This window comes from Canis aureus, chromosome 7, assembly GCF_053574225.1.
Source record: "Canis aureus isolate CA01 chromosome 7, VMU_Caureus_v.1.0, whole genome shotgun sequence".
Classification (NCBI taxonomy): domain Eukaryota; kingdom Metazoa; phylum Chordata; class Mammalia; order Carnivora; family Canidae; genus Canis; species Canis aureus.
In genome coordinates this window covers 34,991,694-35,004,150 of record NC_135617.1, presented here as the reverse complement: position 1 = coordinate 35,004,150, position 12,457 = coordinate 34,991,694, and the positions used below count along the sequence as shown (strand labels likewise).

Genomic DNA, 12,457 nt, shown 5'->3' with positions numbered 1-12,457 from the left:
GAAAGACAGATGTTGAGAAGTGACATTTCCCTGTACATCAGAATGGCTACGCTTTGTATTTTTTTCATTTAAATTTAGTCAAATCATTTTGTAGCTGACTTGAATTTACTATGGATTCTGACACAGGTTCTGATATAGAAATTTTTCCTGAAAGGAAAACATGCAGTGATACAGTGGTAAAATATGATCAGTTGACTTCTTGGCTAACTGAGTCTGCCTGGGAGGATTAACTAATAACTGAAATACTTTTTTTTTTTTAATTTTATTTATTTATGATAGTCACAGAGAGGGAGAGAGAGAGGCAGAGACACAGGCAGAGGGAGAAGCAGGCTCCATGCACCGGGAGCCCGACGTGGGGTTCGATCCCGGGTCTCCAGGATCGTGCCCCGGGCCAAAGGCAGGTGCCAAACCGCTGTGCCACCCAGGGATCCTGAAATACTTTGAATTGTCTATCATATTTGAATTTACACATTCATTCATTAAAGAACAAATAGAGCTTAGTCAGCACTTCCACTTATGAATACCCCAATGACAACTTTTGATATAAATTAAATGGACATAGCTTTAAATGAAATACAAAAATTATTACAAAATTTATTATTTTTAGTTTTGAAGACATTATTCTTATGAAACCATCATAAATAACTATAGGTAAGACCTTAAGACCTAAGAACAAGCTCATAAAGCATGCTTATGTTTATATTTATTTCTGAAAGTCAATATTATATATTCTGCCTTAAGTATTCTTTTCAGTTCATGAACATGTGTTTGTTTTATCAAAATAGAAAATCCTGACACTAACTGAAACAAAGATCTAACATTGAAGAAAACTTTGAGTTTTACGATATTTGAAATGTAAGTTGTATTATATTTTATTAATACAGAAATTGGAAGGGGGCAACAAAGTACTGCTTGTAAAAAACAGAAAAAATATAATTAGCATTGCAAAGAAGATTTTGTTCTGTTCTGTCTTTAAGCGGATTTTTAAAAGTTTTTTTGATGGAAGATTTTGAGGCTTTGTTCCTATTTGAAGAACAAAAGAACAGCAAACTCACTTACCTTTGTGTTATCAGTAAGAAGTGTAGGCAGCACTGAGTGGAAGTCAGGATCAGAGCCTGGTAATAACCCCCAAAATTCTGCAGGTGAAAAATCACAAGGTTTGAGTATTTCTTTCTTTTTATTTTTTTCTTTTGTGGTTGGGGCACTAAAATAGTCAAGGCTGAAAAGTGTGGTTATAATCAGTTTTTAAGGACTTGTATAGCAAATCATTAAGAAATGAGCATCACATAAACTAATGGTCATTGTTGTGAATAATATATTAAAGGACAGATGCAAGGGGTACATCTTGTATATTTATGCGATAAGAATAGTCACTAAAGTGGAATTTTAAAGTGTTTAATTTTATAGTATATATTTGGATCAGGCATGCAGGTTGATTGGTTAGGCCAGTGGGGATGAAGTTATAATGAAGCTAACAAAAAGAAATAGCTAGAATAAGCACTGGAACCAAGGACCATTTACAGAATCCTACTTCTACCTTGAAACCTGATTCTCAGAATATCCCAGAAGGTTGAACAGAGACAAACCGGAGTACCAGATGGTCTCTAAGATGAATCTGAAGCTTACCTTCTCTTGCCTAGGAGATTCCCTTGCTTTGCATGTGGTCCCAGATGTTTTCCAGTGTTGAGTTTGACTATCTAAAATAGAGAAATAGAACTGGCAGAGAATACCAGTTTCATGCCATATCATACTAAAATGGCATTTCTAGTGTCCATCTATCATGCCAAGAATGCTGGGCATTCTATGCTGCTAGGCTCATAGGTCCCTCCAGGTACTACCTCTGAGAATCTTGGGTGTGCCTGATGATCTTGTTGACTTTCTTAGATCCACTCTCCTCTCCTCTCCCTGCTATTTTCTGCTCTGGGAGGTTGACTTATATAGACTATATCAATGCCTTTTTGCCCACTTGGAAAGGCTTAGATCATTAGGCAAACCCTTCATGCCTAGAGGTAGTAATGAGGCCTTCCTGTTTCTGGTAACAGGGAACTTCTGTATTCTTTTGTGTATTAGGAAAAACTTTATAAACAGTTCCTTTATCAAACTCTCCTCATGTTGTCCTAATTTGAATGTGCCATCTCTTTCCTTCTGGGACTCAAACAATTTGCTAGGTGAGGGAATCTGTTTGGGTTATACCAATGCAAAAGGACTGTTCATGGGTGCTTCTTTCCATCTGGACTCCACTGGATGACTGTAGTTGAACTGTTGAACTGAAACTCTGGGCTTCTCCTAGACCTATTCTTGATGTGAAGTATCAACCAATGGCTCATCAAATGAGACACAGGTTGGAGTGAGGAAAGAGAACTGACACTATTCATGATGTGCCTGTCACAGAAATGATTGACTCTATAAGGCCCAAGTTGAAATGACGGTGACCATGGGCATTCACACCTCCTAATGTCATTGTCAGAATGAGGGTAACACCAGAATTATGAAATTACCAACTGACCATCAGTGAACTGAATTGTTTCCACATCCAAGGATTTGTCTTCCTCTAGTGCTCTGCTGATCAGCTTTTTGAGGTCTAAAGCTGTGAGATAGATTTCTGGTTGCTTTTCCTCCTCCATCATTCCTTGAGGGACTCCTTCACTCTCAATTTTGTTGGAATCAAAAGACAGGTGGTCACTTGCAGGGCTTTTTACTTCTGCACTGTCTCTCGTAAAGATGGCCATAACTCGTGTCTCTACGGAGCTTGAACTATAGACAGCAGAGGACACATACCATCCAAACCCATTGTTACATGCTTTATAAGGAGAGTCATAAAGGTGCTACAAAGATTCCAGACAACTTCATCCTCTTTTCTGATGGGCACTTAAAGAATATTCCACTTTTCAACTCGTTTAAATGCTTATCAGGAATTTGAAATTTGAATTGATGTATATTTTAGTTGTTAGATAGAATGTCAGGATGAAGGTTAAGTCCAGCTTGAAGACTGGATACTAACTGAATCAAGTGATCACAGATTTTTTTACTTTATTCTTTATGAAAAAGCATTAATTTTCAAGAGATGCTATTATTCACCAGTGTTTTTGGTGGCCTTATAAGTAAAGTCATGAAGTTCCAATCAGCAAGAAGGATGAATCGTCATTTATCTACAAATAGCCTTCTTTAGGAAGGTCTATGAAATAGCAGCATAGGATACAGCAGTGGGACAGTAGTATGTACATATTGTAACCAAGTCAAAGCTTTGATTCTTAAGGTTATTTCTCTTCTACTTCTTTCAAGAAGTATTTTTTAAAGATTTTATTTATTAGAGAGAGAGAGAGAGGCAGAGGGAGAAGCAGGCTCCATGCAGGGAGCCTGACGTGGGACTCAATTCCAGGTCTCCAGGATCATGCCCTGGGCTGAAGGCGGCACTAAACCGCTAAGCCACTGGGGTTGCCCTCAAGACATATTTTTTAATTAAAAAACAAAATTGTAAATCAAACATAATTTTTCCCTCAAGCTGCTTTTAAGGTAACATCTTAGAAGAAAGGTATGAGAAAAAAAGGGAAGTAGTATATGATTAGCCATATTTATTATCATATTTATTGATTAAATGCCTTTTTGCATATAAGAATGAAATAGGATTCTCTAAAACTCTTTTTTCTAGGATCAGGTTCACCTTTTAGTTTATGCCATAAATCCACACAAAGGGATGCAAAAGAGTTTTAAAGGCCACAGGAACTGATAATGTGTACTCTTGGCAGTTCTTTGGGCCACATAATCAGTCAGAGTCTACAGTTCATTATTTCACTAGTCAATTATAGAAGCCAAAGCTGGATTCTTATTACTGAGCTCTCCAAGGTATAGTGGGCTCTGTCCCAATTCAAACTGACCTTGGAATTAAGGAGCAAATTAGTTTCTCTGCCTTATTCCAGACTAAGGTTGGCTGCTTATACAAGTGTGCATTCTGACAGACAATTTCCTATCACAAATGGAATTTAAGAAGTTGTTAAAACATGCTTGCTTCACAGAAATATGTTTTTGGTTTTCTAATTAGATTTTGAGTTTTGCAGAATACACTTTGATCAAATCATTGTTTACCTACTTATCTCACGTAGTGATTTTGACTTAAGAATTTTTTTGTACTGCAGAATAACTGATCAATTCCTCTTATTTAAGAAAGACACCAATAAAAGACATTGGCTCATCTTAGACTTTATATGTAAAATTATTTGTAAAATATCAGCATATAAATTTGGGGGGGAGGGAAGGAGGTACTACATGTCAAAACATTAGAAAAGTCCAAATTACCCCTCTCTTCTTTTCTTTGGTCTTCATTTCATCATATGCAATGGGAACATGCAAGGGAGAGAGAATTTTTATGAAATTTATTAAGACATTTACTAAATCATTTCACATACCAGAGAGAAAGGGGGAGGGGAGAGAAATAGAGAGAGAGAGAGAGAGAGAGAGAGAAGGGGGAGGGGAGAGAAATAGAGAGAGAGAGAAAGAGAGAGAGAGAGAGATTTTTTTCCCATTGTTTCCCATGTTTGCCCAGAGCTTTGAAGGAAATACATTAACTGTCATCAGAATTTGAATGGGAATTTTGAGAGCCATATGAAACTCAGGAATAAACAGAATTATATGATGTTTCTGATTAGGGTTCAGACTTAGTTCAAAGGTTGTATGTACTTTTGGTTCTCTTTGTTAAACTCTTTGATTTCTTCATATTCTTCCCAAAGAGGAGGCATTTATATCCTATACATCTTACATTTTGGGTGGTGCTGGTGCCAGGAAGTTTTTTAAGAAAGTATTTTATAAATGAATTTCTCTCCCTCTGAATAGCATTAAATGATTAATTTAATCCTGAAGGTAATTTATCTGAGACTGGATGCTGGAGCTGGTGTTTTGTTGACTGATTATTTTTCAAATTTCTTTAATCAGTAAGCCTTGAGGGAATGGTGCAATTCATCATAGAACAGGTTGCAAGAAAAATAAACACCTGTTTACTGAGTGGGTGGTCCTCACCAGGCAGTTTATATGCATCCTAATTTAATCTTTTCAACAACACGGTCCCCATTTTACAGAAAATGGAACACACACACACACACACACACACAGAGGAGGAGTTTTTGGTTGGAAGGTGCAGAACCAGGATTCAAGCCCTGTCCTGCTTGACTTCAAGCCTGGGCCCATTTGCCATGCCACCATTTGGAGGCCATTTGGTCATCAAACTGACAGATATATTTTGGACTCCTCTGGACATATATATGAATTTAGTTTATAATTATATTCAGTTTTTATATATTATGACTATATTCAGTTTTCTTGTTTTACATTTCAGATGATATTTGTTGACAAAGACATTCTACACATGTGATGGGATTTGTGTTGCTCTTTCTGCCTGGGGTATGAATTTATTTAAATTTCATCCCTTGATAAAATAAGACTGAAATAAACTTTGCTACTACTTTCCTTCTGTAGAAGCAGGGGAGAATCTATGACTATCTAACTGGGCTGCTCTCTGGGAGGGACTTCTTTCTGCACCAACTACACATTCATTTAGGGCCTGCCTCCTGCTTCTTTCAGCAGCAGCTTGTAGTTTGGAGAGAGGCAGGGCACCCTGAGCCAAGACCCTAGTCCTGCTCTTTAAAAAAAATTATTGCATTGCAATATAATTGTCATGAAACAAACTGCACATGTTGATGGTGTACAATTTGATAAGTTTGACACCATACACCTGTGAAACTATTACCACAATAGAATTAATTCCTCCCAAAGGTTTACTCATGACTCTTTGAAATCCTTCTCTCCTATCCATTCTGTCTCACCCTCCCCAAGCAACTACTGGTCTGTTTTCTGTTATTATAGATTAGTTTGTGTGTTCCAGAGTTACATATAAATGGAGTCATAATATGGTCTTTTTCTTCTGGTTTCTTTCATTCAACCTAGTTATTTTGCAATGAACCTATATTGTTGTGTATTCTAATAGTTCCTTCCTCTGCTAAGTAGTAGACTACAGTAACAATATTCTACAATTTGTGTTATCTATTGCTCTGTAGATGGACATTTGGGTTGTTTCCAGTCCTTGGCTATTCCAAATAAAGGTGCTGTGAACTTTGTGTGAATCAGTCTTTGAAAGAGTATACCCTCTAACCAGATTAAATGATTGTTAATAGTTTCCCATATTTGTTTTAAAAGATAAAGTAGTATTTAAAGTAGATATTTTTCCGTTTATACTTATAATTGTGTTAATAATAGAAGTTCTCACAACTTCCAGTTGTGTTGGGAGAATCAAATGAGGTCACTGATAAAAAATGTACTTATTAAATTGTAGATCAGGTTTCATACCAATGAGCTGACATAAAGACATTATCAGGAGACTCATAGGTTTTTAGGGGGTCTGGCTCCACAAGAAAGTGATTTCCTTCATACTAAGTTTACTTTACAATATTCTGAACATTGTTAGTTATGATTAAAAGCTTGCCACACTCATAAGCATATTGTTTATAGTATTCAGGGTCAATATATTTTCTGGTTGACTAAATATTCATTCCATTATGGAAATCATGGAGAATATATGGTCAAATTTATTTTATAAGCATCTTCGGTAGAAATAAAAATAAAGTCTTATAGAGATAAACACATGGAAAAGATGCAGCTTCAGTGGATACACTATTTTTACCTGGCAAAATTTCATCATCCTAGCATTTTGTTTTCTTCTAAAATAGATTTTTTTTTATTATTAGTTTTTCATTTATTTGAAGGGAGGGCATAATGAACAATTTGAACATTCACCAAGAGGACTGTTCCTATCATTTCCTTCAGCTTTAAATTAAACATCTGCTCTTTAGCTGCAGTGGTTTGTCTAGAAGACCTTGCCATCTATGCAGAATATTCTACTATCACCTTTTATTTCTTTCTAATCCATCTGATTTCACATGGAATATTGTGGAACAGCATCTTGAAATAAAGAAAAATGAGTCTGCTGTGGTACATATTAAGGGTTTCATCTTTTATAACTTTCACTTTTCAATATTTTCTTTCTCTAGAGTCAGACAAATCAGAGGGGCCTGATAGCTTTGGAAAGAAAAAAACCATGGAGCTTGCCCAGAAGCGATTCTTCGTGAGCATGGAAACTTGCTCTGGGCACCCTCTAGATTTCGGACAACAATGGAGGGGCCAGATAGTCCTTTGAGGGAGGCCTTTTCTACCCACTTTACAAATCCCCCCTGGGGCAGGGGCTCTCATTCAGGCAAGCCAAGGCTGACAGATTCCTTGTGGTACATTAAAAAAATATATCATATTATGACCCAGCCTGTAGATGTTTTGAATGAGAACTTAGAAGATGCAAAGCTTGCCAAAAATCATGAACCCACCCAGATTAGAATGTTGAGATGCTAGTGGATATAGGCCTGCCCGTAGAAAAGCCATGGGAAGATAACTGAACCCTGCTTTAGCATGGCACCATTCTTTGATTTCATTCCCTTTATTTAAAATTATAATTTAATAATTTTTGCACAGTAATGCATTTTGCACAGTTCATCTGTCAAAATGATAATAAAAGGAATATTTTTGGGAAGTGTTGCTTCCACCTCTGTCCCTTTATACCCCTTCAACTTCCTTATCCCCAAAGGTACTATTTTTTATTAGTTTCACCTGATTCTCCAAGGTCTGCCTGATTTGTTTAAACGATGATGATATTTAGCATTCAACAGGGAATCAAGCAATCAGACACCAAGGTAACTAATTGCTACTTTTTTTGACCTGTCACTACTGAGGTGTTCTCCTAAGAGGTTTGTTAATAACATTGCCAAGGACAGCAGATGAGTTCTCTGTGGAGAGTAGTATTTCTGACTCTAAAGGGAGGAAGGAATACACCTCCTGTGTTATCCCTTAAAAAATCACGTAGAGTCATGTTCTAATTAGACAATTCCTTTATCTGAAATGTATTCAGTTTTCAGGATTGGCAGGGCTAAACAACTAGGGGGAAAGGAACCTTATAATCCTCATGACACTGCTTTTAAAAGAGGATATGGAGAAAGTAATTTAAAAATTGAGAAGAGTCCGATTCTCTTACTTACCTAAATCCTAGCACATGGATTTCTTTGAATCCTGGAAGTTTCTTAAATACCTTTTGCATCTGCAAAAAGAAAGAAGTTTATGAAACACTCTTTGGATCTACTGGGTCAGATCTTACGTAACTGAAAAAGCCTAAACACTTTTGATGAGTTTGGGGAAAAACATGAAAATGGAAAATTGAAGCAACTATTGAGGCCAAACTCTTTGTTGTTAGTTATTTCTGAAACCCAGAGGAAAGTGTTTTGGTATTTATTTAAAAGCTGCAATTGGTGGGGGAGGGGTGCGTGGGTGGCTCAGTTGGTTAAACATCTGACTCTTGATTTCTCCTCACATTATAACCTCAGGGTCGGGGGATGGAGCCCTACATTGGCTCCATATGCTGGGCATCGAACCTGCTTAAGATTTTTTCTCTCTCCCTCTGCCCCTTCCCACACTATACTCTCTTTAAAAAAAAAAAAAAGAGAAAGAAAGAAAAAGAAAAGCTGCAATTGGGTAATTCTGATCTGCTTTAATGGTTACTTTACATAGAATATGAAATAACTTTAAGGTGGTACTTGGAAGAAACTTTTTTGGCTACAGTATTTTTATTTATAGACAGAATAACTATTACATTTTCTGAGTTGAATTAAATTATTTGGAAAATATAATGTTAAAGATGTTACTAAAATAAAAATGGCTGTTGTATCTAGATAAAATGGTACAAGCAGACTCTAATGGTTAGATTCACTTGTAGATTTATGCAGACTTTGCAATAAATTTTCTTAATTAGTTTGACCTTGCTAATGAGGCATATTATTAGAATATTTTACAATTGCTATACTTAATTACTCCTGACTCACTATAGTATGGCTTCTGCCTCCGATTCGCCCAGGAGGGAGGGTTTTCTTCAGGCTGTTGCCTCTTGGCTCTCTCCAAATCCAGTGGCATTTTCTGTTTCTCTTCCACAGTGTGGCGTTTTTTTTTTTTTGTTTTTTTTTTTTTTTAATGGCTCTTCTTCCATCTTAAGGATCACTTTCTAAGTGACTTCTCAGTGCCATTCTGTGACTACATTTTTATTTCCCATTTTAATCCTTCCATATCTGTTGTTCTAAAAATCCCTTGATGGGCTCCACTGCCTATTGAAGAAGGCCCAGTTCTTTAATAAGAATTCTTTTAAGACCCTCCACAATCTACCTCCTCCATTCCCCAAGTACTTTATCATTTGCTCTTCCTGCTATCATTACCCCCTTGGGCAATATTGTATCCTCTAGTCGCACTAAATGTCTATCTCTCCTCAAATACAACATGTACTTCCTCCAGACTTCTATGACTTTTTTCCCCTTTAGCCCAAGATGCAACTTCTACCTTTTGATTTTTGACTGCCCACTCTTACGTCTTCCAAAGCCAGCCAGCTCAAACACATTTTCTATTGAAAAGTATCTGTAGAGCTCTGAAGTCAGGCTCAATTATTTCTTCTCCCTAGACCTCCCTAGAACTTGTTACAGTATGCCCCATAAAACAGCCTATGAGCTACATGATGTCTCCCTCACTGAGATTATCCTCCTTGGGCTCATGGACCATGTCTTATTTATTCATCTTCATCTCTCTCTCTCCCAATACCTAGTGGATCATCATCCACATACTAGGGACTCAGCAAATTTTGTTTAATTGCCTTGAGTGCCTCTCTTCATTCTCTAAACTCATCGACATGCCACTGCATTGTCACTGTATCTAAAATTACTGCTGACTCTACATTATCTATGCCAAGGACTAGGGCAGTGATGCACAGATAATCTCCAAAACACTTACACTGGGCTTTGAAATGCGTCATCGATTTCTTTTTCTAGCAGACTGCTTTACCTCCTAAATCATATTTTCTTGCACCAATGTTAAAAATAGTTTTCATCCCCTGAGCATATAGTAACTACAGTGATGAAGGTTGCCCCCCCCCACCCCAGCTTTCAGGTGATGAGGTAGCTGTGTAGGCTTGAGTTTAAATATTGGTTCTGCTACTTTCTAGCTGTAAGATCTTGAGTTTATTGCTTAGACTCTCTGAATCTGATCTCCTTGGCCAAAAAAGGGATAACAGTACTTATTTTGTAAGGCTCCTATAAGAAATAACTAATAAGTGCCTGACACACAATGGGCAAAGAGTTGATGATATTGCATTATTGATTTACTTAGTCTCTATCTCTCCTATTGGATTACTATATCCTTGATAGCCCAATTTTCTTTTACTTCCTCTTTGGTCACATACCATGGAGCCTGACAAAAGCAGAGCAAGCCTTCAATCACTTGTTTTTGAAAGACTCAATGAGAGGAAGGACAGGATGAGGGCCCCCATTGGGGTCAGGTGCAGGGAGCCTGAGTAATGAGTTTCTGTGCCTCCACTACCACCCCCACCACAGGCTTAACAGATGAGAGCTAGGAGTTTAGGTTATGTGAAGCTGATATTTATTATGACAACAGGAAGGAAGGAGCTGTGTACGTGCTTCATGTCTTTTCTGGCCTCCTGTGACAAATAGCTTTGGGGCCACAAGGCATTTGTCATGCCATTCCAGTAACAACACCTGGGACTGAATGTTTTAGTGTGAGCAGCAGTTTCTAGAGCAGAAGTTTCAGACGCTGACTTGTTCCTCTTTCTTGTCCAGAATATCAGAGTTGCTGTTATACGGATGAAAATAATCAATCAAGCACAGACTTCCATAGAAGCCCACAGCTATAGCATGGGTAGCAGAGAACATCTCCAAGGAGAGCTATCCTCCCCTCCAGGAGTGCTCCACAGCACTGGCTCTGGTGGAGGGGAATTTCGCTTATTGTCCATGTCCTCTCTGTGAACCTGCCTGTGATTGATTAAGAGTCAGCTCTGCTTAGGAGGGTGCAGAAGGCATCTAGGGAGGAGATGACAAAGGCCTTCAGTTAATTCTGCTAAATAATCTTCTGGGGACCTTCCAATCATGGAGTGCTAACCACTAAATTGCTAATTAAGTGCCCAGTTAACCTTATTAATAATACTAAATGCACAGGGGCCTCCCTGATCTTGCTGGAATGTACGTTAACGGGGCTATAAAAAGGCACCCGTGTTGAGTTCTCATGAATGTTTGCACAGGAGAAAGCATTCACACAACAACTAAGCATTCCTTTTGACATTTGTATTAAATTGCTCATTAGGTTTATTGTGGAAATTAAATTACTGCAAAGCACTGTCCATTAATTCCTGATTAGGCCTGAATGGCTGTGCTAATGCAAGTATGGGCTGTGGTGGAGCTGGTAAGTTATGTGTTGGCAGGCTGCTAGGTAGTCTGGATTGCTCAGGAACCTGGAAAGGGAACAGATGCTCTAAGCAGAGGGGCTCCATTTCAGAGAAGCCAGTGACCACGCAGAGGAACTAGCAGGACTAATGTGGTGGGGCTCCTGAACAAGACCAAGTAACACATAGCCTTTTGGCTAATACAGTTTTCAGAGTGTAGAATGGTCATGTTTATTTGATGATGATACAAAAATCTGTGCCTCATATATATTTATTCAGGAAAAATAGGAAGTATAGCATCATGGATATAAACAGGAGTTTTGGTGCCAGGCCGTTTGGGTTTGAATCTTGGCTAACTATCCAATTTTGAAGATATTCTGACTATACTAGGAATTTTTCTGACAAGATCAAAGAACAAATAGAATGTTAACAGACTATTCTTTAATTCATTCGATCTAATAATCATGTCTAAGTACTGCTCTGATTCATAAACACCCCATATTGATGCTTTCTCTTATCAAGTTTGTAGAAATGATTCTGTACATTTTATTTACTGAAAACTGGTGCAGGAAGAGGTTGGAGGTTTAAAGTTTTTGCTTATTCATCTTCTTTCCAGTTGAGAGGAGGTAAGCATTGAATTCTCCACATAGAAAGGGAATAAAGGGGATCCCTGGGTGGCGCAGCGGTTTAGCGCCTGCCTTTGGCCCAGGGCGCGATCCTGGAGACCTGGGATTGAATCCCACATTGGGCTCTGGTGCATGGAGCCTGCTTCTCCCTCTGCCTGTGTCTCTGACTCTCTCTCTCTGTGACTATCATAAATAAATAAAAATTAAAAAAAAAAAGAAAGGGAATAAAGGGGAAAGGAGAAAAAATAAGTGGGAAATATCAGAAAGGGAGACAAAACATGGAAGACTCCTAACTCTGGGAAACGAACCAGGGTGGTGGAAGGGGAGGAGGATGGGGGTTGGGGGTGACTGGGTGGCGGGCACTGAGGTCGGCACTTGATGGGATGAGCACTGGGTGTTATTCTGTATGTTGGCAAATTGAACACCAATAAAAAATAAATTTATTATAAAAAAAAAGAATTCTCCACATATGAGAAGTAGGGGCTTATGGGTTCCCTGGCCATGCTGTGTGAGATGCTTGGGATAGCCATAAATAAAG

At 38.0% G+C, this 12,457-nt stretch overlaps 1 protein-coding gene across 1 annotated transcript in view; it reads right to left on the bottom strand.

The window, feature by feature from the left end:
• The window catches only part of IMPG1 (interphotoreceptor matrix proteoglycan 1), a gene marked incomplete at its 5' end in the record, with an annotated part of 107,713 nt that overhangs the window by 73,430 nt on the left and 21,826 nt on the right, over window positions 1-12,457 (bottom strand). The window contains 4 exons of the mRNA XM_077902633.1: window positions 1,060-1,136; window positions 2,507-2,754; window positions 4,294-4,314; window positions 8,067-8,125. Coding sequence (XP_077758759.1) covers window positions 1,060-1,136; window positions 2,507-2,754; window positions 4,294-4,314; window positions 8,067-8,125 — 405 coding nt within the window. The remainder of the gene's footprint in view (window positions 1-1,059; window positions 1,137-2,506; window positions 2,755-4,293; window positions 4,315-8,066; window positions 8,126-12,457) is intronic.